Source organism: Antechinus flavipes, chromosome 1, assembly GCF_016432865.1.
Source record: "Antechinus flavipes isolate AdamAnt ecotype Samford, QLD, Australia chromosome 1, AdamAnt_v2, whole genome shotgun sequence".
NCBI lineage: Eukaryota > Metazoa > Chordata > Mammalia > Dasyuromorphia > Dasyuridae > Antechinus > Antechinus flavipes.
Window position 1 is genome coordinate 650,464,979 of NC_067398.1, and position 23,768 is coordinate 650,488,746.

The following is a 23,768-nucleotide window of genomic DNA, read 5'->3' on the forward strand; positions in this document are numbered from 1 at the left end:
AGGGAGCGTGTGAATCAGTCCGTGGGGCAGGGAGGCAGGGAGCGGCAGCGGGGTGGGGTGCGGGTGCGGGTGCGGAGGGGACAGCCTGGGCCGGCACCAGGTTAGTGGTCACCTCCGGAGAGCCCTGGGCCCTCACCTGGCCAGGTAAGGTTTCCCCTGTCTCACTTCCCAACTCACACTGCGGGGGCGGGGTTAGGTCAGGCTTGAGTCCCAGCACCTTAGGCAGGGCTAAAGACATGGTAGCGGTGAGAGGAAAAGGAAGATTGTGAGCCAGAAGTTCAGATCCAGTTTGGAGGGTCTGTGTGTGTGTTGTATGTGTGTATGTGTACGCACTCGGGATACCTTCAAGTACTCTGGCCTCAGAGTGGGGAATCAGGGCTCTGAGATTTGCCTTGTAAGTACAATATGTGAGTCCCTCTGGGTGTGTCTGGGAAAATGAGTGTGAGACACAGGGCTATGGGGGGCAGGGGTTGTGGGGAACACCCTGGCCCGGCTCCCTACCTTTCCAGCCTTTTTCTCTCCAGCCTACTTTTTTGGGGGGTGGAGTAACTTAAGGCAGCTTTGGGGACCCAGTGTTTTTAATGATCTCCTCCTCCTTGAATCCCCCTACCCATTTCCTTGGCTGGCTGTCCTCTCAGCCCTTCCGATGCCTTGTCTATGAGAGGTAGAGAGCTGAGAAGGCAAGATTCCAGGTGGGGGGAAATAGTGTCCCTGGAGGGGGACCGAAGATCAGAGTGAGGTCAGAATGATCTGGGATCTGGGCAGGTTTGGGCGAGGCGAGCTTTGGCAGGAGGACTTAGTGACTCCCTGCTCTCCTTTCCTGGAGCCAAGAAAGAAACTCCAGCGTGGTGGTATTGAGAGGAACCTTAGGGCGACAAGGAGTATAATCCCCTCTGTCTTTGAACCCAGGAGGAAACTGATGCCTAAGGTGGTGTAAGTGCCAGGTAGAGTGGGGGAGGGGTGGGAAGCAACTGGGGGACGATACTTGTCCTAAGAACTCAAAGCTGTTGTCAAAATGAGACTAGAACCTGGGTCTACTGACTGTTAGGTCTGGGGATAATTATTGTGTGCAAATGACTCAAGTTAACTGGTAATCTCTGTTCCCTTTCTATCTGTGATCCATTTCCTTTCTTTCTGAGCTCCACTTTTTGTTTGGGACTTTCTATGGCCCCCAAAACCAAGATAAATATCTCCTTGTTTCCTCTCTGTGGCCCCACCAATGTGAATTGATTTTCTATTTGAACTTCCATTGAGTCCTGATTCTCCCTTTCAGTATATGAATCCATTTTTATTCTGGGTTTTTTTTTTTTTTTTTTGGTTAGGGCCCAATTTTCCTTCTTTTGATCTATGATTTTTTTGTAAGCCTTTTTGGAAAGTCCACTACCTTACTTTCTATTAGTTCTTCTTCCTGTCAGTGCCCCCTATTTCCTAGCTACAGTCCCCTATTTCCTATCTGTGCCCTCTGCATCCAAGTTAAACGCTCTTGCTTCTTGCTTGTGTCCCTATTTCCTATATAAATACCCCTACTTCCTGTGTCCCCCATTCCTCTATAACACTCTTAGTTCCTGTATGTCTTTATGTCCTAGTTAAACTTCCTTTCTGTACCCACCATTTCCTATCTAAAACCTCTACTTTCCTCTATATACCCCCATTTCCCACATAAACACCCCTACTTCCTGTCTGTGCCCCCATTTCCTACATAAATACCCCTACTTCCTTTTGTGCTCCCCACTTCCTACATAAACACTCCTACTTCCGGTCTGTGCTCCCCATTTTTTACATAAGTACCCCTACTTCCAGTCTGTGCCCTCCATTTCCTACATAAATACCCCTACTTCCTGTCTGTGCTCCCCATTTCCTATATAAATGTTCCTATTTCTTGTCTGTTCCTTATATCCCACATGAACACTCCTGCTTCCTATGTTTCTCCTCATCTCTTTGAAAAATAGAGAGGGAAAACACCCCTGCTTCCTGACTGAGTTGGCTTCTAAACTGCAGTGACTGGCCATTAGTATATTTTAGAGCATCAGTACTTAACTTGGATTGTGTCATGGACCCTGTTTGACTGCTGGTTCACCTGTGGATCCTCTCAGAATGTTTTTAAATGAATAAAATAAAGTGCATAGAATTAGAGGAAATCAATTAAATCATAGTTATTGATTTTTTAAGTTTGCCATTGCCAGGTTAAGAACCCTTGGTGTTGATGGAGAATAACTTGTAAATAATATGCCTGTGAAGTTATAGAGGGTCACTATTATGATGGTTAAAGATCAGGGAAGATAGGAACCATGGTTGGGAGTCAAAGGTCAGATTTTGGGGGTTGGGTGGACGGTCATAGTTCACTGGGCTATAAGGGATAACTGGAGGGGTGGAAGTTGAGGCTGATATTAAAGGCCTTAAACGTTTGTCTTAGTACTTCTAGACTTTGGGATCAATGAGATCATAAATTTATAGATCACAGATGTTGGAGATTACATACAGAATCTCATAATTGGAAGGATCCTTAGGGCTCATGGAGGCCACCTTCCTGAGCAAGAATCCCTTCTAGGACATAACTTGACCATTCCTTCATTACAATGGGAAAATTGAATATCAGAGAGAGAAAGTGAGTTACCTAAGATCCCACAGAAAGAAATAATGGAGTCAGATTATTTCCACTATGCCATACTATTTCCAGAGCCTCTCCATTTGGATTTGAGGGGGACATAGGGACTTGAATTATTTCTGAGGCTATTCTGGATACATAGAATGTAGCCTTGGGAGAATGTAAATTCCTTGAAGACAAGGACTAATTCTTTTTGATTTTGTATCCCCCAACATGTTCCAAATGATTAGCACATAGTAGTTACTTAATAAATGCTTATTGATTGACCAATCGATTCACAGACCTCACGTGGTCAGTTAAAATAACTTCCCAGCTTAACTCTCTCAAGTGCCCTACTTACTTTAGGGGTTTGTGATTCCTGTAGGGTTAGGGTACTTTCCTGGGTCCTTAGGGTTTGAATAGACTTCACCATAGGAAGGAGGTGGTTGGCCTCTTCCCCTATTTTCAGAGGGCACCTACCTGTGTCTTAAATCTCAGAATCTCCTTCAGAACTATTTCTAGTTGTCTTGAGTGGAATCCCTCCTGATTTTGCCTCTGAGTTGTGTCTTGTGGTTCATACCCCAGGAAAGCAGGCTAGACCCGGGGAAGGTAAAAAGGCTAAGAACTTTACTTGACAGCCTGGGAGGCCAGGTCTCCTTGGTACTCAGACTTCTCATTGAAGTAGTTTATCCTATCTTCTCTCAACCAGGGTTGAAGGCAGGCACCCAAGAGATTATTAGTAAAGTTAGGAGGTGGAAGGAGGGAAGAAAGAATAAAAATGAATGAGTGAAAGTTAAGTTCTTGATAAATAGAAGTGACTGGGATAGGATGAGAAATTTTGAGGAAAAAGATTTTCTAAAGGGATAAAGGGGTTGGAGAGAAGGAGATGAGAGAAGGGGTTGGGGGGAAAAGGAGGGAGCTGGTGAAAGAAGGAGATTGGAGAGAATGAGAACAATGGGCGTGAGGAACAGAGAAAATGAGGATTAGGACTGGAAGGGGAGAATGGATTTTGGGGAGGAAAATGAGGAACTTTGAAGGAAGGAAGAGAAGAATAATGGGTATAAGGATGGTAAGAAATGAATTGAAAACAAATGAGAGTCATTACAGAATATCAGAGTTGAAAGAGACCTTGGAAGCCATGAAACTATCTTGTACCTGGACAGAATCCCCCTATCAAATCCAGAGGATACCTATTCTATTTTTGGATTGTGTTGTTAGGAATTGCCCTAATTTTTAGGCAGAAAGGACTGGGAGAGGAAGAAGTTTGCAAAGGAGTGGGAGCTGGTTGTGGTGTACTGGAAAGATTTACAAGGCCTGATTTTAAATCTCAGCACTTAGACTCAGCCTGTCACATACCCTGTGATGAGGGACAGGGGATGCTGTGTGACCATAGGTTAGTCACTTTTCTATCTGAATCTCAGTTATTTTGACTGTCAAGGAAGGGCTTGGACTAGACATGTAAGGTCATGCAAGGTTCCTTCCATTGCTAATATTTTATGAATCTATAAGGGTAATTGGAGAGTTGAAGGGCCTGGGGAAGAATGGGTAAGTCTAGGAAGGGTGTGTCTATGGGGGCACATGCCGGGAAGACCAAGGTCAAATCCAAAGTGGCAGAAACATGGACAGTATAAGACCTGCTTACAATTGTAGATTTTTCAGATCCATTGAGCATCGTATTTTTCCATTTCTGGATGGGGAGAGAGGAGACTTTTTACATCTCAGGCCTTAGTGGTAAAGAGATATTTTTGGCTTTTTCGGTTCTGGGGAAGCCTGTCATAGCCTTGGTGGTAATAATTTTTTTTTGGTGGGGGAAGGAGTTTAAACTACAGAGTCTTTTGGGGAATACAGTTTGTGAAGGTTAACTGTAATCACTGCATATAGGCAAAATAACAGTGATGTCAGGGGATAAATTGGATCTTTAGTTTGGTAATTTAGTTTTCAAGAATTAAGTAAAATTTTTTAAAAATTATATTTCCTTTGGTTATTTCCTTTTTATTCTTTCTGCAGTAATAAAAGCTGGCTCAAGAGCAAGGAAGACCAATATTCAAATCCTGCATTTTGAAATATGCTGACTTTGGGCAAATCACTTAAATTCTCAATGCTCTAGGCAACTCTTTAAGACTGGAAGTGCAGAGATGGTGCTGACCTGCATTGTAGAGGGAGTTTCCTCATTTGGGATCTGCTTATACCAGATTATGAAATCATGGACCCAGTTCCTATCCTCATTTTTCTCTACAGATTAAAAAAAAGAAAAAGAAAAATGTTTTTCTAGTTTGTATCCATATGTAGCACGTGAGAAACTTTTTCTAACCAGGAGGAAGGAAGGAAAGAAAGGAAACAAACATTTGTTAAGTACCTACATAAATATGTGTCTGTCATTATCCTTAGCACTTTTACAAATATCTCATTTAATTTTTTTTTTTTTTTTATAATTGAGCAAACTGAGGCAGACAGGTTAAGTAACTTGTCCAAGATCAACATGGCTAGTAAGCATCTGAAGCTAGATTTGAACGCTGGTCTTCTGACTCTGGTCTCAGCATTGTATTCACTATACACTCTCCCCCCTTCCCCAATCTGCCTCATATATGACAGTGGTTGTCTACCACAGGGTCAAACCACCTCAGAGATGTGGTGCCCTGCAAAGAGCTCTGGATTTTGGGTACTGAATTTGGAACTGGCCACTTAGTACCTGTGAGATCTGGGCATGTGCTGGGTCTCTAATGTCTTGATTGATAAAATGAGAGAATTGACCTTTAGATTAGATGACTTCTAACATCCAAATATCTCGAGCCCCTGATTGCTTGGCTCTAGGGAAGGTCTGCCTGTATATGGCTAATGGGTTCAGCTGGAACTCCCTAGAAAACAAGATTCACTTCTGTCCACTATAGGATGTGGCTTATAGAGGGAAGGAAAGGGAAAGGGAGAGTAATTAAGATCTTGAAGAGATAAAGTTGAGACCTTTGGGTAGTAGGGTCTGTGGGTGGAGCATAATTAGGGGTCTTTAGAGGACTGGCAGGAGTCTGTGTATGTGTATGTATGTGTGTGTAACATATACAGTCAAAGATTTAGAGTTGAAAGAGACTTCTGGAGGTCACATAGTCCAATCCCCTCATTTCACAGGTGAGGAAACTTAGGTTAAGTGATTTGCCCAACAGTAAATAGCAGTCACAATTTGAACTCAGTTCTTCTGACCCCATGTACTGTTCTTTCTCCTATCTCTATCCTACCTCCCTCTCCCCCCCATACACACACCACAGCCCTTAGGATCTAACAGTCTGGGTATAAGGAAAACTACTTTTCCTTCGTGTGTGTGTGTGTGTGTGTGTGTGTGTGTGTGTGTGTGTGTGTGTGTGTAATGTTAGGGGATGACAATATATGTATATAAGTAATTTCTGGGCTAACAAAAACAAGTTTTGCTTCTATGCAATGGAAAAGTGGATGAATAAAATATTGCTTCAGGTAGGTAATGGTGTTGGTGTGGATGCATGTTTGTGTAGAAGTGTGTGTGTGTTTCAATGGGAAAGTAACTGGTCTCTGGTTAGTGGTTTGGAAGGGCTCTTGTGCTTCTCCACTCCGGGTTTTCCAGCTGTCTCTATGAGGGGGCGTGGCTGGCCCTCCCCCTACCTCTCCCCGCCCAGGTAAAGGCAACCTGGGGTTCCAGGTCTCCGCCCCGAGGCTGTTCAGGTCCTGCCCCATTCTGGGAGATGAGCTTACAGGGGCGGGGCCTAGGTGTCGCCTGATGCAATATCCCTGCTCCCCCTCCAGGCTGGGTGGAGGCAGCTCAGGCCTGGACACCTGGGTTATTTCCTTTCCTCTTGTGTTAGTGAGAGCTCATCCGAGGCTGGGTCTTTCCAGCTTACACCCTTATCCATAGGGGATTTTGAGAGGCTTTAATTGGGGGTGTGTTCCAAGGTCTATCCCCTTTGCAGCAGAAGTAATAAATAAGGATCATGAGGTTGGGGGGTCTTGAATTCCTGGCTGATTAGTGATGTTGAAGGGAGCTAAGAAGAGTGGAGGAGAGGGAGGTTCCCTGTATCTCTCTGAACCTCAGTTTTCTTTATAACAATGAGAGACTTGGATTAGGTTATTTCTAAGGTGCTATATATCTCTAAGGTTTTAGAGTACTCATCTCCTGACTGGAGAAATAACGGGGAACCTCCGAAGGACTTGGATCTGACCTACTAGCCAAAAGGTGGGTCCCTTGTTCCTGTAGAACCAGGATATTTCACATCCTGAACCTTCAGGGAGTGCCCATCCAGCTAACCTTGGTATCTGCTTTCCCAGTGAACTGTGACCTCTGGGGGCTCCTCAGGAATGTAGCCCATCTCTCCACCCATATATGGCCATATAGTGTTTCTGCTCGTAGGGAGGTGTTCTGAAGCAGGCTCTAGGGATATTTGTGAGGGTGTTGGTGTTCCAGGATGGGTCCCACTCTGTGGGTGTGGGGGGGATAGCCTGTGCTTTCTCAGTCTGGAGGACAGGCCACTGACTTCCTGGAAGCTCTGGGCCTGCTCTCTTCTGGTGTGTTAACTGTCTTCCTTTTTGCTGCAGCTCCCGGGCCCGACTGCCATGGCGCGCCGATCTCAGAGCTCCTCGCAGGGGGACAATCCCCTGGCCCCAGACTACCTGCCTCCCCATTACAAGGAATACTACCGGCTGGCCCTAGATGCCCTGGCTGAAGGGGGAGCTGAGGCCTACCGACGCTTCCTGGCCGATGAGGGAGCCCCCGACTTTCTGTGTCCTGACGAGCTGGCTCATGTGACCCGCCATTTGCAGCAGCCACAGCATGCCTCCCGGGAGAATGCCACTGCCCAGGGAAGTGCCTCTGGATCCCTTCCCCAAGCAGATGGTGACGTGGACATGGATGGATCCTCTGGGACCTACTGGCCTGTGAATTCAGACTTGGCTGTGCCTGAACTTGACCTTGGTTGGCCTATGACCTTTGGCTTTCAGGGCACCGAGGTGACCACTCTGGTGCAGCCACCACCACCTGACAACCCCAGCATCAAGGATGAGGCCCGGAGGATGATCAGAGCTGCCCAACAGGTCAGAACCAGCCACGGGGGTCAAGGGGAAGATATGGGGAGGGAAGGTTGTAAGGACCAATCAGCAAGTCTGTACTGAGCAACTGTGCTCAACTCTGAAGCAAGTTATGGGAGAAGAGGCGGGGAACCAGGCCTTGTCCTTAGGGAAGCTTAAAGTCTAGGGAAGAAGTAGGGGGAGAAAGAGTGAGACACAGACAAAGACAAGAGACACAGAGAAAGACAGAGACAGAGAGAAACAGAGAGGGAGGGAGGGTGGACAAATCAACATGTAGATTTAAGTCCACTGATAGGAGGGGAGTACTTGGTGTTGAAGGGAAATACTTTGAATCTGGCAATAAACTTGATAAAGGAGAGTTCTCTGGAGACTGGTAGATCCTGTTATCAAACAACTGACCAGATACAATAGATGAATGGATTAGATGAAGGTGCTGAATGATGGTGGGCAAGGGAAGGTCTGGATGGGGCCCAGGGGAGCAAAGAGGGCCAACTCCTTTACCCGTCTCAGTATATATCAGGGGACAAAGAAAGAGTCACCAGCACTGGAGAATGTGGCTGGTGGTAAAGAAGCAGATTTCCATGAGCGAAGAAGATGAAAGACATGAGAAAAGAAGAGATGGAGGAAGAAAGGACAAAGAAGGGAGGCGATGGGATTGGCTGTCAGGGAGAGGTAGCGGGGGAAGTTGACTTTTGCTCTGGGTAATATTGATGATGAGTCACTAGGATTGGGAGCAATTAACATTTTCAAATTTAGTCACCAGTTGCTTGGAGCCTTTATCTTTTGCAGTCCTGTGATAATGGAGGACGGCATTGATGTGGCATTCCCTCTCCAAACACTGAGAGCCAAGGGACTGGTAGTTGGGAGTTAAAGTACGTCTGGCTCCCCAGGAGCTAGACTAAACTCACAATTAGCAGCAGTTTGGCAGCTGTACCTCAAGGTGACAGAGGAGTAGGCACTCAGGCATTATGCCGGATGGGGAATATATGCTTGGCTCTGGATCACTCCTGATGTCAAATGTCTAGTCCTTCTGGCATTCATTTTGTTCCCAGCCAGCCCAGTACCAAACCTTTGCCTGAGATCTCCCTCTTCTGGCTCTGGGTCTGGTGCCATTTCTGTAGCTCCAGACCTGAGTCCTGGCCTTAGGTCTCTCATGATGTAGCTTAAGATGCCCAAAAAGCTAAGGGGATCTTGAGGTTTTTTGGATTCCAAGTGTAATGCTACATCTTTATCCCTACAAAATTTCGTTTTGTGAGATTTGGCTCAACTTTTTGGCTTTCGAGGATCTACTCAGACCCTAACTTTCATTTCCTGTGTAAGCCATCCTTCCCTCCCGGCTTCATCAGAAACTTTGATAAGCACATTTCCTAAGCTTTTATTCGAGTCATCAAAAAAAAGTTAAATCTCTTAAATTTAAGGTCACATATCCCTAGAAGCATTATTCTGGAGATGACCCTCCAAGTTCATATGTAAAACTTTTCATGACTATTCTTTGGGTCTGGCCATTCAGTCCATTCCATATTCACCATACTATATTGTCATCTAGCTCATAGAGCTCCCTTTTTTTCTGCACAGAGTGGGAGGGACTTTGTTGAAATTTTAGTAAGCTTCTGCTGTTCATCTTACCTGCCAGTGTAGTCACTTGCAGTCACAAATGATTAGAGGTCTGAGAGACTGGATGTACATTTGTGTACGTGTGTGTGTGTGTGTGTGTGTGTGTGTGTGTGTGAGAGAGAGAGAGAGAGAGAGAGAGAGAGAGAGAGAGAGACAGACAGACATTCATTAATAGTGGGATGCCTCTGAGGGCTTCATATTAGACCCACAGATATCCAGGTAAATTAGAGATGAGCATATTTTCTTTTAAAAATAAGTTTTGTTGTTGTTGGTTTTTGTTTTTATATCATTGTCATTTACTCTTAAAAACCCCATTCCTACCCCTGCCCCCTTTTGAATTTTTATTGTAACAAAGAAAATCATTTTCACAAAGTTTTGGGGGTAGGTTCTTGTCTCATCCCCATTTTACTGTTGTGGAAATAGGTAAATAGGTTAAATGACTTGCTGAAGTTCTCACAACTACAAAGTGTCTGAGGAGAGATTTGAATTCAGGTTTCTCTGACTCCTAAGTCCAGTGCTTTCCTCACTGGGCTACCTCACTGCCTACATCCCTGTCTAATAACCTATCACATTTCATAGTGACAGTCTTCACCTGTCTACTGAGAGAATGAGAGTGGGTTTCCATATTTTTCTTTGAGACTGATTTGTAGTTCAGCCAGTTTTCAACTCTTCATGACCTTTTTTAGGGTTTTATTGGCAAAGATGCGGGAGTGGTTTGCCAATTCTTTCTCCTTCATTTTACAGATGAGAAAACTGTGGCAAACAGTATTAAGTGACTTATCCAAGGTCACACAGCTATTTGAACTCCAATGAATCTCCCTAATTCTAGGCCCCTGTGCTTTCTCCACTGCCCCATCTAAATGCCCTCTAAGACTTAGATTGTTCATCAAAATTCATTAACATGCTGTAGTTTATTATATGTATTTACTATATGTATTATTCTTTTAGTTCTTTTTTCACTCCACCATTTCCAAAAAGCCTTGCTGTGTTTATTTGAATGGCTAGTAATAATAATTTTTTATGGCACCATAATAATTCTGTTGCATTCATTTGCCATGGCTCATTCCACCTTTCCACAATTGATTGGCATTCATTCTTTGTCTTCCCTCCAGATATTTGATTAGCATTCTTTGCCAAACTATAATCTTGTATAAAAGGACAGTCTTTGATGAAAACAGCTAGACTGTGACTCTTTCGTAACTACAAATTTTAGGAGGGAATTTAAAGATTTAAAGAATATTTCTCTTTCGTCTCAAATGCTGAACTGTTTTTATCCCCACTGGATACATTCTATTTGCAGACTTTTTACAGAATTCTTTCTTTTCTTTGCAGAAACTTGATGGTTTTTAAAATACATTTTATACTAGATTATTTATGCTCCTTATCTTAGTTAGCCCCAGCTGTGGATAACTTGGCTTCTAGATTTCCAGCTACTTTCTGCAGGTTCCGTGAGTCACCTCCATGCAGAATTCAGCCCAGAAGGTTTGAGAGGTGCTTAAAAGTGAAATTCTAAAGACACAAAGGGAAACAATTCCAATAGAAAAAAATTGATTTTGGCTGAAGAGATTAATGTAGATATACAGAGAACACAGTGATCAACACAGTGATCAACTTATAGTTTGCTTTGCCAAAGGGTATGATGAGTTTAGTTACTTTTCTCAAATAATTCCAAATTGGTTATCAGAATGGCTGTACCAGTTCACAGGTCTACCAAAAGTTTGTATACCAGCCTTCTCATGACTTCTCCAATATCACTCTTTTCCATTTTTTGTCATCTTGCCAGTTTTCTGTGTTTGAGGTGGTTTTAGGGTTGCTTTAATTTACATTCTTCTTTTTAGTGATTTTAAAGCATTTTTTCCCCACCTAGGATTTTATATACTCTAAATAGAGCTAAAAGGGACATTAAAAGCCTTTCTGTTGAACTTCTGCATTGTACACATGAGGAGCCTGGAACTCAGAGAAATTAAGTATCTTGCTCAGGGTCACATAGGTTGTGAACATGAGAGGTGGGATTTGAATGTGGGTCTTTCTATTTTACAATGTGAACTTCATGGCCATTGATAGTTGATGACTTTTCTTTGGAAACCATTTATGAATCTCCATTAATGACTCATTTGAGGATTGGTTCATTGATCTTATTAGTATCAATTCCCTATATGTCTGGGGAATATCACACTTTTATCAGATAGATATTTGATGTCAGGATTTTTTCCCCAACCTGAATTTTGTCTCATTCTAGATGCAATGATTTCAGTTGTACAAAAGCTTTTATATTTTATATATAATTGAAATTATGTGGGTTTTTCTCTTTGCAATCTCCTCTATATTTGGCTGTTAACAATTTTCCTCCCAGCATTGGTTGTGAAAATGATCTTCCATTCTCTGAGCTTAAGCATTCCTGATACTCTTTTGTTACCCTTACATTTTTGCTCAGTTACATCAATATTCTTTAATTTTACTTTTGATGATGTGAATTTTTGTATGCAAGACACTTTAATGTCCGATAGACATTTGGAGCTGATTCACATTAATTGGAAGAAGTTAATTACTAGGATCAAAATAGTAAGAGAAAGTAACTACTCTCTCTTGATAGTCTGTAATAGAAAAAGAGGAAACTTGGATATAGTTTGATGTGTACCCTAGATTTTAGGAAAACAAGTTTCAAAGAGTTAAGATGAAAGACAGGTATAATCACAAGAAGTAAAATTCTTCAGGGGAAGTTAGACCAAGAGATTAGAGATGTTTAAAAATGAAATTCTGAAGACACAAAGGGAAATAATTCCAATGAGAAGGAGTCTTCTTAGATACTAAAAGAATTGTTGAGACACTATCAGTAATATTTAGAAGATTGTGGAAAATATAATAGGTAGTGTAAGATTGGAGAAAGGCAAATCTCTTAATTTTCAAAAAAGGGAAGATAATATAATATATAAACTATAGATCAATGAAATTGACTTTGCTTCTCAGGAAAATTATAGAATGGATCTTATTAAAGAGGTAGCTGGTGAATATCTAGAAAGGAAAATCAGAATTATTAAGAACCTATATGGCTTTATCAAGAACAGGTCTTATAGACAAGTCTTATATTCTTTTTCAATAAGGTTACTAAACTGGTAAACTGGGGAATGCACTAGATATAAATTGCCTACATTTTAGCAATGCATTTTGAAAAGTGGTTTCATATTATTTATATGGAGAAGATGGAGAGGTGAAATGGCTAAAAGGCTGGGCTCAATGAACAAGTTCTTAATAATTCAATAAAAATTTGGAAGGAGTCTCCAATAGAGTAGTCTAGGAGTCTCTGACTCTATGTTACTTAACATTTTTTTATCAGTAAACTGGAGAAAGTCATAGAATACACATATTTGCAGATGACATAAAGCTGGAAGGAATGACTCATACATTGGATCCAAAAGGATCCTGACAGCTCTTGGAGTGTTGTGCTGATTCTAATAAAGATGAAACCCAATAGAGACAAATGTAAAGGCTTATACTTATATTCTTAAAAGCTTAACTTCACAAGGACAAGCCAGGGAAGTATGACATAGCAGTTCTGAAAAGCATCTGGTGGTTTTAGTGAAGGTAAACTCCATGTGAGTCAGCAGTGTGATATGGCAGCCAAAAATAATGTAATCATTGGTTATCCTGAGAAGTGTGGCTTCCAGGAATAAGGATGTGGTAGTTCAATTCTGCTCTGACTTTGTCAGATCTTATCTGGAATGTTGCTTTCTGTTCATTTCAAATCACAATGTAAGAAGACATTGATAAGCTACTGGGTGTCTAGAGGAGTACAGTTAGGATGGTGAATAGTTTTGAATACATGTCTTAAGAAAGTCAGTTGAAAGGCATGTTTAACATGGAGAGGACAAAGATGGGCACGTGATAGATCTGTTTATTTGAAGGGATATTAAGTGAAGGAAAGCTTAGACTTGTTTTATCTGGCCCAATTAGACAAAACCAGGAGTAGGAAGTAGAAATTATGACAAGTCAAATTAGTTTTGATGTCAGGAAAAACAACTTAATTTGAGTTATCCAAAATGTGGGCTGCCTTGAGAATGTGGGTTCCTCTCCTGGGAGATCTTCAAGTAAAAGCAAGTTGACTAGTTTATGAATTTTACTCACCGAGTATGATTGAACTGAATGTCTGCTGAAGTCCCTTCCACATCTACCATTCTGTGATTCTGTATGCTTGATATATAACCTATTCTTTCCCCTATTTCCTCTGTAAAGAGTACTATCTTTTAAATTATTTTAGCTTCATTTATTTTAAGGCAAGACTATTCCTACCAGCTCTCTTCTCACACTGAAACATCTCTAAATGTTTGTTACCTTTCCCTAGTTTGGGAGTTTTATTTATTAGTTCCTTTTTCTTGTTTTTATCTTTTCCCCTTTTGTCTTGAAATTTTCCTGTGTCCATACCCTCCCACTTTTCTGTGTATGAGTTGCTTCCATAAGCTTTGATTCTCCTTCTCCTGAGGATAGATGAGTGCTTGCCCAGCCTTCCTCTCCCCCTTCCCCTCTCCCCCCCCCCCCAAAAAAAAAAGAACCAAATACATGTGGATTAGGTCCATTGTTAGGTCCCAATCCCATTTTATTTCTTTTGTCCCAAGACAGGTATCCCTTTCTCCCTCCTGGAACAAGATTTTAGTCTTTCTTCCTTTCTCCTTTTCAATCTCTCCCTTTATCTTCATGCCCAGCCAGCTGTAGGCTTTTTCCCTCAGAGAGTAGAGGAATTAATTTTCCCTTCATCATTAGCCTTTGACTTGATTAGGTGCATTTCATATTGTTCTCTGTCTTCTTCCTCTCTTTCTCCTCTTTTATGCACTTTCTCATTCTGCAGTTTAATCCTTCAAAAAAAATTGATTCACTGAAGGATGAATGTTATGAAGCTTAGTTTGTGATGTTTTAGGCCTTCTTTCCCTCTATCACTTCTCATTTTTTTATACTGTTTCTTTGTCACCTTGTATGCATTTAGAAAGGGATCTAAGGCTCTCTTAATGGTTTGTTTGTTTTTGTTTGTTTTTTGGTTCTTGTTAGTTTGTTGTTTTTGGTTGCTATATTTGTTGCATTTCTGTTGTATGGAGTGTTTGAGGAGCAAATAATTTCCTCAAATCTGATTTTCTTTCTACAAAAGTTTCAAATGTCTCTTTTTGTTGAATTTCTATCTTTTTTTTCATGAATAGACTCAGAATTGTCAGATTTGTCACCTTGTGTTGCATCTTTAGTTCCTTGTTCTAAACAACACATTGTTCCATTTTTTTCCCTCTAATTTCCTGTTTGTATAGACTAGTTCTGTGTTATTCAAATAGAGGATAATCTATAATGTACTCTTACTAGGTCAAATCACTCTCTTGGACATTACTCTATTAACTATTTTTAATTTGTTCTTTTTAGACCAAAGAGCATTTTCCTTGGTGGAGAAGACAAATAAAATATGAGTTAAACAATTTTGTCTTCTGTTGTTAGTTATCATTATCTCATCCCCTCTAATTGTTCCTTAAATTTCCTCATCAACTTCAGCTCATTTGAGTTTTAGCACTCTTGATACTTCTTATTTATAGGACCATACTATGCTTTTTTTTTTTTTTTAAACTTTATTGACAGAACCCATGCTAGGGTAATTTTTTACAGCATTATCCCTTGCATTCACTTCTGTTCCGATTCGTCCCCTCCCTCCCTCTACCCCCTCCCCCAGATGGTAAGCAGTCCTTTATATGTTAAATAGGTTACAGTATATCCTAGATACAATATATGTGTGCAGAACTGAACAGTTCTCTTGTTGCACAGGGAGAATTGGATTCAGAAGGTATAAATAACCCGAGAAGAAAAACAGAAATGCAAGCAGTTTATATTCATCTCCCAGTGTTCTTTCTTTGAGTGTAACTGCTTCTGTCCATCCTTGATCAATTGAAACTGAATTAGCTCTCTTTATCAAAGAGATCCACTTCCATCAGAATACATCCTCAAACAGTATCATTGTTGAGGTATATAATGATCTCCTGGTTCTGCTCATTTCACTTAGCATCAGTTCATATAAGTCTTGCCAGTCCTCTCTGTATTCATCCTGCTGGTCATTTCTTACAGAACAATAATATTCCATAACATTCATATACTACAGTTTACTCAACCATTCTCCAATTGATGGGCATCCATTCATTTTCCAGCTTCTAGCCACTACAAACAGGGCTGCCACAAACATTTTGGCACATACAGGTCCCTTTCCCTTCTTTAGTATCTCTTTGGGATATAAGCCCAGTAGAAACACTGCTGGATCAAAGGATATGCACAGTTTGATAACTTTTTGAGCATAGTTCCAAATTGCTCTCCAGAATGGCTGGATGTGTTCACAATTCCACCAACAATGTATCAGTGTCCCTGTTTTCCCACATCCCCTCCAACATTCCGCATTGTCTTTCCCTGTCATTCTAGCCAATCTGACAGGTGTCGTACTATGCTTTAATATTTTTTAGACAAATGTTTTATTACTACTTGTTTCTTGCTCACATCACTATCGCTTCCCAGTGATCTCTCTTCCTGTTCCTGATGGGAAAAAAAAAAAAAAACACAAAGAAATAAACCCTCCAAACTAAAAAAAACAAAACTAATAGCTTCATATTGCAGCTAAAAGTCACACATCTGTGCTGGGAAACGGGGAAAGAGTCAGGATTGTTGACTACATTGTTCAGAGTGCTGATGGTCTTTCAGTGTTTTTCTTAGTTATTGTGGTCATCTGCTGATGGTTCTGTTTACTTCCTTCAATATTAGTGTATAAAAAACTTAATCTCTCAGAATTTTTCACACTCATCATTTTTTAAGATGACATATTCACATGCCACAATTTGTTTAGCCATTCTCCATCTGATATGTACTGACTTTTGCCACAAAACAATGAAATGTTGTGGTCAAAGTCTTGGATTTGAAGTCAGGATGGTATATTTCAAATCACTGTGTGATAGGGGCAAGGTTCTTGATCCCCAGGGCTTCAGTTCCCCACCTCTAAAATAAGGGGATTGGACTGGCCATGCTTTTGTATCGAACCCATATGATGTATTCTTGTTTCCCTCTTGGGTTTTAATTCTGTGCTAACTTTCCCCCTACTTCCTTTCCCCCTACTTCCATGTCTCAGTCTGAAGATCATTCAACATAGTTGAGAAACCCCTGGAGTGGTTCAATTGTTGATTATGTCATTGCTCATTAGTCCTTTTCCTGCTTTGATCTGTCTCATTTCTCAAAAAGCCATTTTTAATTATTGTTGTCCTTGCCATTCATCACTGGCATTCTTCTGGCTCTTAGGGTTCCTGATACCACTTCTGTGTCATCTTTTTTCTTACTGTTACATCAGTTGAGTGGGTAGCAAGGTGTAATGAATAGAAGAATTTGTATAGGAATCCTGCCTCAGATACTTAATTTGTTTTGCTACTTTCTTCACTATTCTGAGCCTTAATGTCATGATCTGTAAAATGGGTATAAAATTCCTGGTACCTATCTCATTCTTTTGAGGTTCATGTGAGATATCTGTAAAATGCACAGTAAACTTTAGATTCCTATGTAAATGTCAGCTACTATTTTTGTTACCTTTCTTGGTAGACCTATTTGTTGGGACCAGGGAAATTTAGAGACGGGAAACAAAAGAGGGATAAATGGATATTTTTCTGAATGGAGAATTTGTGAACAGTTGGGTGAGTTTCCCAGGGACCAACTTTATTTCAGTATATAAATATAAGAGAGGAAGTGCATATTGGATTGCAGATGACAGCTCTTCTGAGGAGTGTGATATTTTGTTGATGTGGACGGATAGGAGAGAAAACTTTCAAGGCTATGTGAGTGAGGAGAAGAGGAGTCTCCTTACCTCAGAGGAAGTAATTTGATCAGCAACACGTCTGCCCCTTGTACATCTTCCAGGTGGTGGCCATTGTGATGGACATGTTCACAGATGTAGACCTGCTGAGTGAGGTCTTAGATGCAGCTGCCCGACGTGTCCCTGTCTATATCCTCCTAGATGAGATGAATGCTCAGCACTTTCTGGACATGGCTGAAAAATGCCGAGTCAACCTGCATCATGTGGATGTAAGTGACTTGGGAGAAGGAATGGGGGATAATTATGGGAAGTTCAATCTGTGTATCTTGGACACCAGAGACTGGTGGAGGGAGGAAAGGAGGAGGTAACAAAGGGCAACCTTAGCAGCTGAGATTCAGCTTGTACCAAGTAGGTTCGTTGCAGGGGTGAGTCTGAATGGAGATTGCCTTCTTCCTCTGCCCTTAACTCATATGCCTTTCTATCTAGTTCCTTCGGGTTCGCACAGTCTCGGGCCCTACTTATTACTGTCGCACAGGAAAGTCTTTCAAGGGCCATGTGAAGGAGAAGTTCCTGTTGGTGGATTGTGCTGTGGTGCTGAGTGGGAGTTACAGGTGAGCTTTTCAGGAGAGGGCTGGGTATGAAAAGAAAAGACTTTGTGGGGTCTTCCCTCCTACTTTAACCACTTTCTCCTTAAATTTATTTCTGGGTTCTCTTCACTAACTCCTGCCTCTTCCTGCTCCCAATTTCTTGTGATCTTTTGAGAAGATCCTCTGTGGGGTCCTTCCACAATGGTTCATTGAGCCTCCAGTGTCCTCCCCATTTTTGATCTCTTTGTCTCCCTCCTTTTAGCTTCATGTGGTCCTTTGAGAAGATTCATCGGAGCATCGCTCATGTGTTCCAGGGAGAGCTGGTATCCAGCTTTGATGAGGAATTCCGCATTCTCTTTGCTCAGTCTGAGCCACTGATCCCTGCAGCTGGGGCCTTGGCCCTGGCCTTGACCCATGCGGACACTTATGCCCTGACTCCTTATGGGGGCCCAGGGCCCATGATGGGGGGTCCTATAGGAGGACCAGGGTCCTTTTTCCCCAAACGTGCCCACTTGCTGTTCCCACTTCGTGATGAGGGACTGGGCTTCCCTTCCTTCTTGGACCCTGACCGTCACTTCCTGTCAGCCTTCCGCAGGGACGACCTACTTCGGCACTCAGGGGGTGCAGGAGACATGCATGGGCTGAGGATGCTCTCACGTCGGCCTGGCATGGAGGTAGAGGCTGGCCATGGTGGAGACCTTAGCGCTCGTGGCTACCTCCGTGCCAAGCATTTAGAGATGGAAGCCGGGCATGGTGGAGACTCTGGTAATCGGGGCTTCCTCCGTGCCAAACACCTGGAGATGGAGACTGGCAACAGTGGGGACCCCAGCTCCCGTGGCTTTCTCCGAGCCAAACATCTGGAGATGGACGCCTTCAAGCGGCACACCTTTGCTGATGGAGCCATGGAGAACTTTGCTTCATCCCGCCAGGTGTCCCGTCAGATGTTTGTTAGCCACGGGGATGACTTCCGCTTTCAGACCAGCCACTTTCACCGTGACCAGCTCTACCAGCAGCACTATCAGTTCGAACCCCAGTTTACAGCTACCCGGCCCCAGGGCTTGTTTGAGAAGCTGCGGGCTGGACGTCCGGGTTTCGGGGACCCTGAAGATTATGGGATAGAGGGGAACCCTCGTTTCCCAGAATTAGAGTCAGGCTTTGGCCCTCACCCTGAGGGCCCTGGTGGACATCTGCGGCTGGATTATGTGCCGTCCAATGCATCAAGGGAAGTCCGACATGGCTCTGACCCTGAACCCCGTGGACTGGAACCTGGTGCCCCACAGCGCCCCAACATTGGGCAGAGATTCCTTTGCCAGTCATCACCTACACAAAAGCAGAGTTTGGAGCAACGGTGGTTCCCACCAGAGGCTGAAATGGAAATGGAACCCAACCGCAAGGGTGGGCCTGAGGGCCGGGCAGGGTTACGCAACTGGCGTATCTCCTCCTACCTTAGTGGCTGTCACTCTGATGGTGGAGATGAGGGTCTGCCTGGCCCCATGGAGGCAGAATCTTATGATGAAGTCCTGGGTGACCCCCCTGGCCGCTGCCCTCTACCCACTGGGGACCTGCTCCCTTCCTCTTTCAGAACTGGGGGACCTTTTTCCTCAAAGGCTGTAGGTGGGGGAGATGGCCCAGAGCGAGAGGTGGCTGATGGGACAGGCTTGGTCAAGCAGGACTCATTCCGCTCCCGCCTTAACCCCCTGATCCAGAGGAGCTCTCGTCTTCGCTCCTCCCTCATTTTCAGTTCTTCCCAAAAGGAGGGACCTGGAGTCGGGACTGGTGCTGGGGCCACAACCGAGAAAGTACAGCTCTTCCAGAAGGAGCAGACAGTCAGTGAGACCGTGGGTGAGGGTGGTGAGACAGTGCGGACAGCCTCGTCTTCCAAGGTGGCAGAACTTCTGGAGAAATACAAGGGCCCGGCTCGGGATCGGGACCGGGACCGGGACCAGGATAAGGATAGGACGGGTGGTGTGGTCACTGTTAGCAAAGCAGCGGTGTCACAGTCCTGGCGGGAAGAGACTGGGACAGGGGGTGGGGGCACAGGGGGAGAGCGACGTAGCCTCGAGAGCTGCCTCTTAGACCTTCGTGACTCCTTTGCCAGTCGGCTGCATGAAGAGGCTGAGAGACAGCCAGGGGCAGCCACTCTGAGTGCCGCCCAGCTCCTTGACACCCTGGGTCGGGGCACTGACAGACTGCCCTCTCGATTTCTTACATCTGATGGTAGGGCTGCCCTGACCCAGGGCAGGGCAAGTCCTCCACCTGAGAGGAAAGGGAGCCCCACACCAGTGTATCCAGAGAGGAAGGGAAGCCCTGTGTTGGAGAGGAGAGGGAGCCCCACACCAGCATATCCAGAGAGGAAAGGGAGCCCTGTGCTGGAGAAGAGAGGGAGCCCCACGTCAGCATATCCAGAGAGGAAGGGGAGCCCTGTGCCGCCTCTCCCCGAGAGGAAGGGGAGCCCCACTTTTGCCTATCCTGAAAGGAAGGGGAGCCCTGTGCCGCCTCTCCCTGAGAGGAAGGGGAGTCCCACCTCAGCCTATGCTGACCAACGGAGCAGCCCCCTACCTCCAGTGCCTGAACGGAGGAGCAGTCCTATACCCCCAGTGCCTGAGCGGAGGAGTAGCCTCACATTTGCTGGGGACCAGAAGGCAGGGCCCCCTGGGGAGGAAGATGCTGGCCGCCAAGAGCCCAGTCCCATGGAGTTCTTGCGTAAGGGCTCACTTCGCCTGAAACAGCTGCTGAGTCCCAAGGGGGAGAAAAAGCTGGAAGAGGAGGGTGGCTTCTTAGGGCCCCAGGAGAACGGGCAGCCTGAGAGCCCTAACCGGCCACCGCGGGGAGACAGCCCTGAGGTCAGTCTGGAGGAGCGGGCTTCCCGCTCTCGCTTGGCCTCTGCCACCGCTAATGCCCTCTACAGCAGTAACCTCCGGGATGACACCAAGGTGATATTAGAGCAGATCAGTGCTCAGAGCCAGAAACATCGGGGTGGGCCCGGGCCTGGGGCCGGGGCTGGGGCCGGGGGTGCAGCCCACAGCAGTCCTGAGCTGTACCGCTCGCCTGCGGCGGCCCTGGATGCCAGCCGGGCCCACGAGATGTCTGACAAGGACAAGTGCTCGGCCATCTTCCGCTCAGACAGCTTTGGGGGCCAGAGTCGCTTCAGCCGGACGCTGCCGGCCAGTCTGGAAGAGCGAGACACCCTGCTGCGAAAGATGGAGAGTATGCGGAAGGAAAAGCGTGTCTACAGTCGGTTTGAGGTCTTCTGTAAGAAGGAGGAGGCTGGGGCGGGTGAGGCTGGGGCAGGTGAGGCTGGGGCAGGTGAGGCTGATGCTAGGGATCGCAAGGTGGGCAAGTTCATGCCCAAGATCTTGGGCACCTTCAAGACCAAGAAATGATCCAATACCCTGGCAATCCTTCCTGCCCAAAGTGTCACCGTCACGGACCCACACTACCACTTACACACTCAGTCTTGGGTCCAGGGCCTAAGCCAGATGCCAAATCTGTAAACCGGGTGGGATGAGATAGGGTGGGGAGTGGGCGCCCACATCCTGAAGAGCAGGCTGTCCTCTTGGGCTTTTAAAGGATGTCATTACCCAGGTGTGGAGGACTGCCCCCACCCTCACTGGGCTCCCAGTGCCCCTGGGCAGACCTAGTCCCCACCACGATACACTACTGCCTTGCCTGCCTTTGGAATGTGGGCTCTACCTTTCTGGGGGGACCATTGCCATCTGCCCATCAGGTTCTGTTGGTTTGTTCATCTATTCATTCTCTGTTTTCCTTTTTCCCCAAGCCCTTACCTTAAATTGGAAGGTGCATATTTCACCTCCCTCTACCTCCACACACTGGTCTGCTTAGCCATCTGCAGATCCCTTCTCCCTGAAACACTGCTCTGCTGAACTATCTGCCTATCCCCTCCTCAGCCTGTGAGCACATTCCTCAGTCGGGGAAATTTGGAAGTATAAATGCTCATTTGAACAGTTTTACAGTTTATTTAGAATAGTCGCACCCTCTCTCACTGGATCCTCATAATGGCCTCCTGAAGTATATTTGCAGGTGAGGAAAAGAGCCAAGAAAAGTGACTTGTTATACAGCTAAGAAACTGCAGAGTTGGAACAAGAGATCAGATTTCTTGGATCCTTTTCTGGTGCTGTTTTCCATTGTACCAAATTGCCTCTCCCACAGAGAGAATGGAAAAATCTTTGTGAGGTGTGTGTTTTTTCTCCCAAAAGAGCTCTTACTGTCTTAGAGGAAGGAGGGAACATGTCCTCCTAGAGAAAGGTCTTAGCATCAGAAACTTATCTTGTAGCACGTACAAGGAAGATGTTCTTTCCAGCAGCAGATACTATGTTGTCTGTACTAGTAGGCACTTAATAAAAGCTGGATGATTTGCAGGTTAAATGGAGTGGGACCCTTGGAAATTATGGGTTCTGGTGGGATCTCCAGAAAGGGAGGCACTGCTGTCTGAGGCTCTGAGCTAGCATCTCTCCTGTTAGGTGGATGTGTGCCACTAAGAGTGTTAAAGAGGGGCACCCACAATGATGGACAAAAAGGGGGGGTTCTCTCATGGGGAGGGATGGCACAAACTTGGTGCCTGTGTGTCCTCAGCCCTCTCCAGGGGATGAGAGGGAGGGATGAGGGAAGACTAATTTGCTGCATCAATAAATTAGACTTGAATTTATTATATTTGGCTTTGGAGTCTTATATTCTTCACAACCACACAAACATTTGTCAGGAATGTATGCCTTAGGAGGAGTGTGTGAAACAAGTACTGAGATGGAGTCAGTCTCAGGTTCCTATGACATAGAGATGAATCACATCTAAGAGCAGTGTTCGCACCTGTGTGGGCCTGTGCCTGGCCCTACAAGGTATGTGCAAGATGTGGGCAGGGCTGACTGGAGGAGGAGAAAGTGTGCGGGCCAGGGAGCTCAGGGAGCAGAACCACTCCATGACAAGCCTTGGGATTCTGGCTGCTTCCGTTGGTTCTCTGGTTAGGGAAAGTCAGTGTCCCCCTTTCTTAGAGGCCCCAGTGGGCTCCCTGTCTTCCTGCACTGGCCAGACCTGGGACTAGGCCTCCAGACTTAGACTCCTCCTTTTTTCCTGGGCCAGGCTGCCTCTTCAGCAGGCAAGGCCTATCTGTAGTCAGTTTAAGGTCTTCTGTAAGGAGAGGAGGTTGGGACAGGTGAGGCTGATGCTAGGGACCGTAAGGTGGGCAAGTTTTTGCCCAAGCTCTCAGGCACTTTCAAGACCAAGAAATGATGTAATACCCTGGCAATCTTTCCTGCCCAAAGTGTTCCCATCACTGACCCACACTACTACTTACACACTATGGGGAAGACTTCTTAAAGGAAGGGTGAACAAGAGCTAAATAGCTTTTCCCCAAAATGCAACAGCTAGAACAAAATGTTAATTTGCATTTTATCAGTTACATTTTCCTTATTCAAGATTCCTACATTTTACCACTTGTCTTCCCAATGGAAAGAAGGGAGAGAGATAATTTGGAACTCAAAATAAAAAGGAATTTTTTTTTTAAAGCTTCCTATGTAATTTCAAAATATCTAGTGTTAGAGAACTATCCCAAGGGATGAGAACACTGTCAGTTAAAGCTCAAGTTCGTGCTTGAATTCAGAATGTTAAATTACTACAAATTATTTCTGGCAGATCTGTACCTAAAATTCAGACTTCAAGTATCTTGGCTTTGAGACAGGACACCCTAGGAGTGACTTTACCCTACCCAAAAGGACTCTGTGCCTTTTTTCCTAGGCCCAAGAGAGAGATGAGACCTTTGTAAGAGAAAAAGGCTTGGAGTGGGGGCCAGCCTGATGAAACCCCTCTCAGGAATTACACAGGTCCTGATTCCCTCTCCACCTTCTATTACGGGTAGGTGTGCACCACTCCATTTCAGAAAGGTCCAGTTAGTGGCATATTTAACATGTATAGGACTGCTTGCCATCTGGGGGAGGGGGTGCAGGGAGGGAGGGGAAAAATCGGAACATAAGTGAATGCAAGGGATAATGTAAAAAATTACCCTGGCGTGAGTTCTGTCAACAAAAAATTATAATTAAGACAAACAAAAAAAGGAAGGTCCAGTTACACCTATTCTGGGGTTCTTCATGCAGTGCTTTGCTCAGTTCACATTTGGACAGGGCCAGGAGCCCAA

At 44.6% G+C, this 23,768-nt stretch overlaps 1 protein-coding gene across 3 annotated transcripts; it reads left to right on the forward strand.

The window, feature by feature from the left end:
• FAM83H (family with sequence similarity 83 member H) lies at positions 1–22,292 on the forward strand. 3 transcript variants are annotated; one of them, XM_051971398.1, is made up of 5 exons: positions 1–144; positions 7,136–7,630; positions 17,141–17,305; positions 17,523–17,647; positions 17,886–22,292. In XM_051971398.1, the coding sequence occupies exons 2-5, from the start codon at positions 7,154–7,156 to the stop codon at positions 21,004–21,006; spliced, it is 3,888 nt and encodes a 1,295-aa protein (XP_051827358.1). In that variant the 5' UTR covers positions 1–144; positions 7,136–7,153; the 3' UTR covers positions 21,007–22,292. The 3 variants fall into 3 exon arrangements, with proteins under 3 accessions (XP_051827358.1, XP_051827357.1, XP_051827356.1); XM_051971397.1 differs by lacking the exon at positions 1–144 and adding an exon at positions 258–394; XM_051971396.1 differs by lacking the exon at positions 1–144 and adding an exon at positions 5,960–6,043.
• The last annotated feature ends 1,476 nt before the right edge of the window (positions 22,293–23,768 follow it).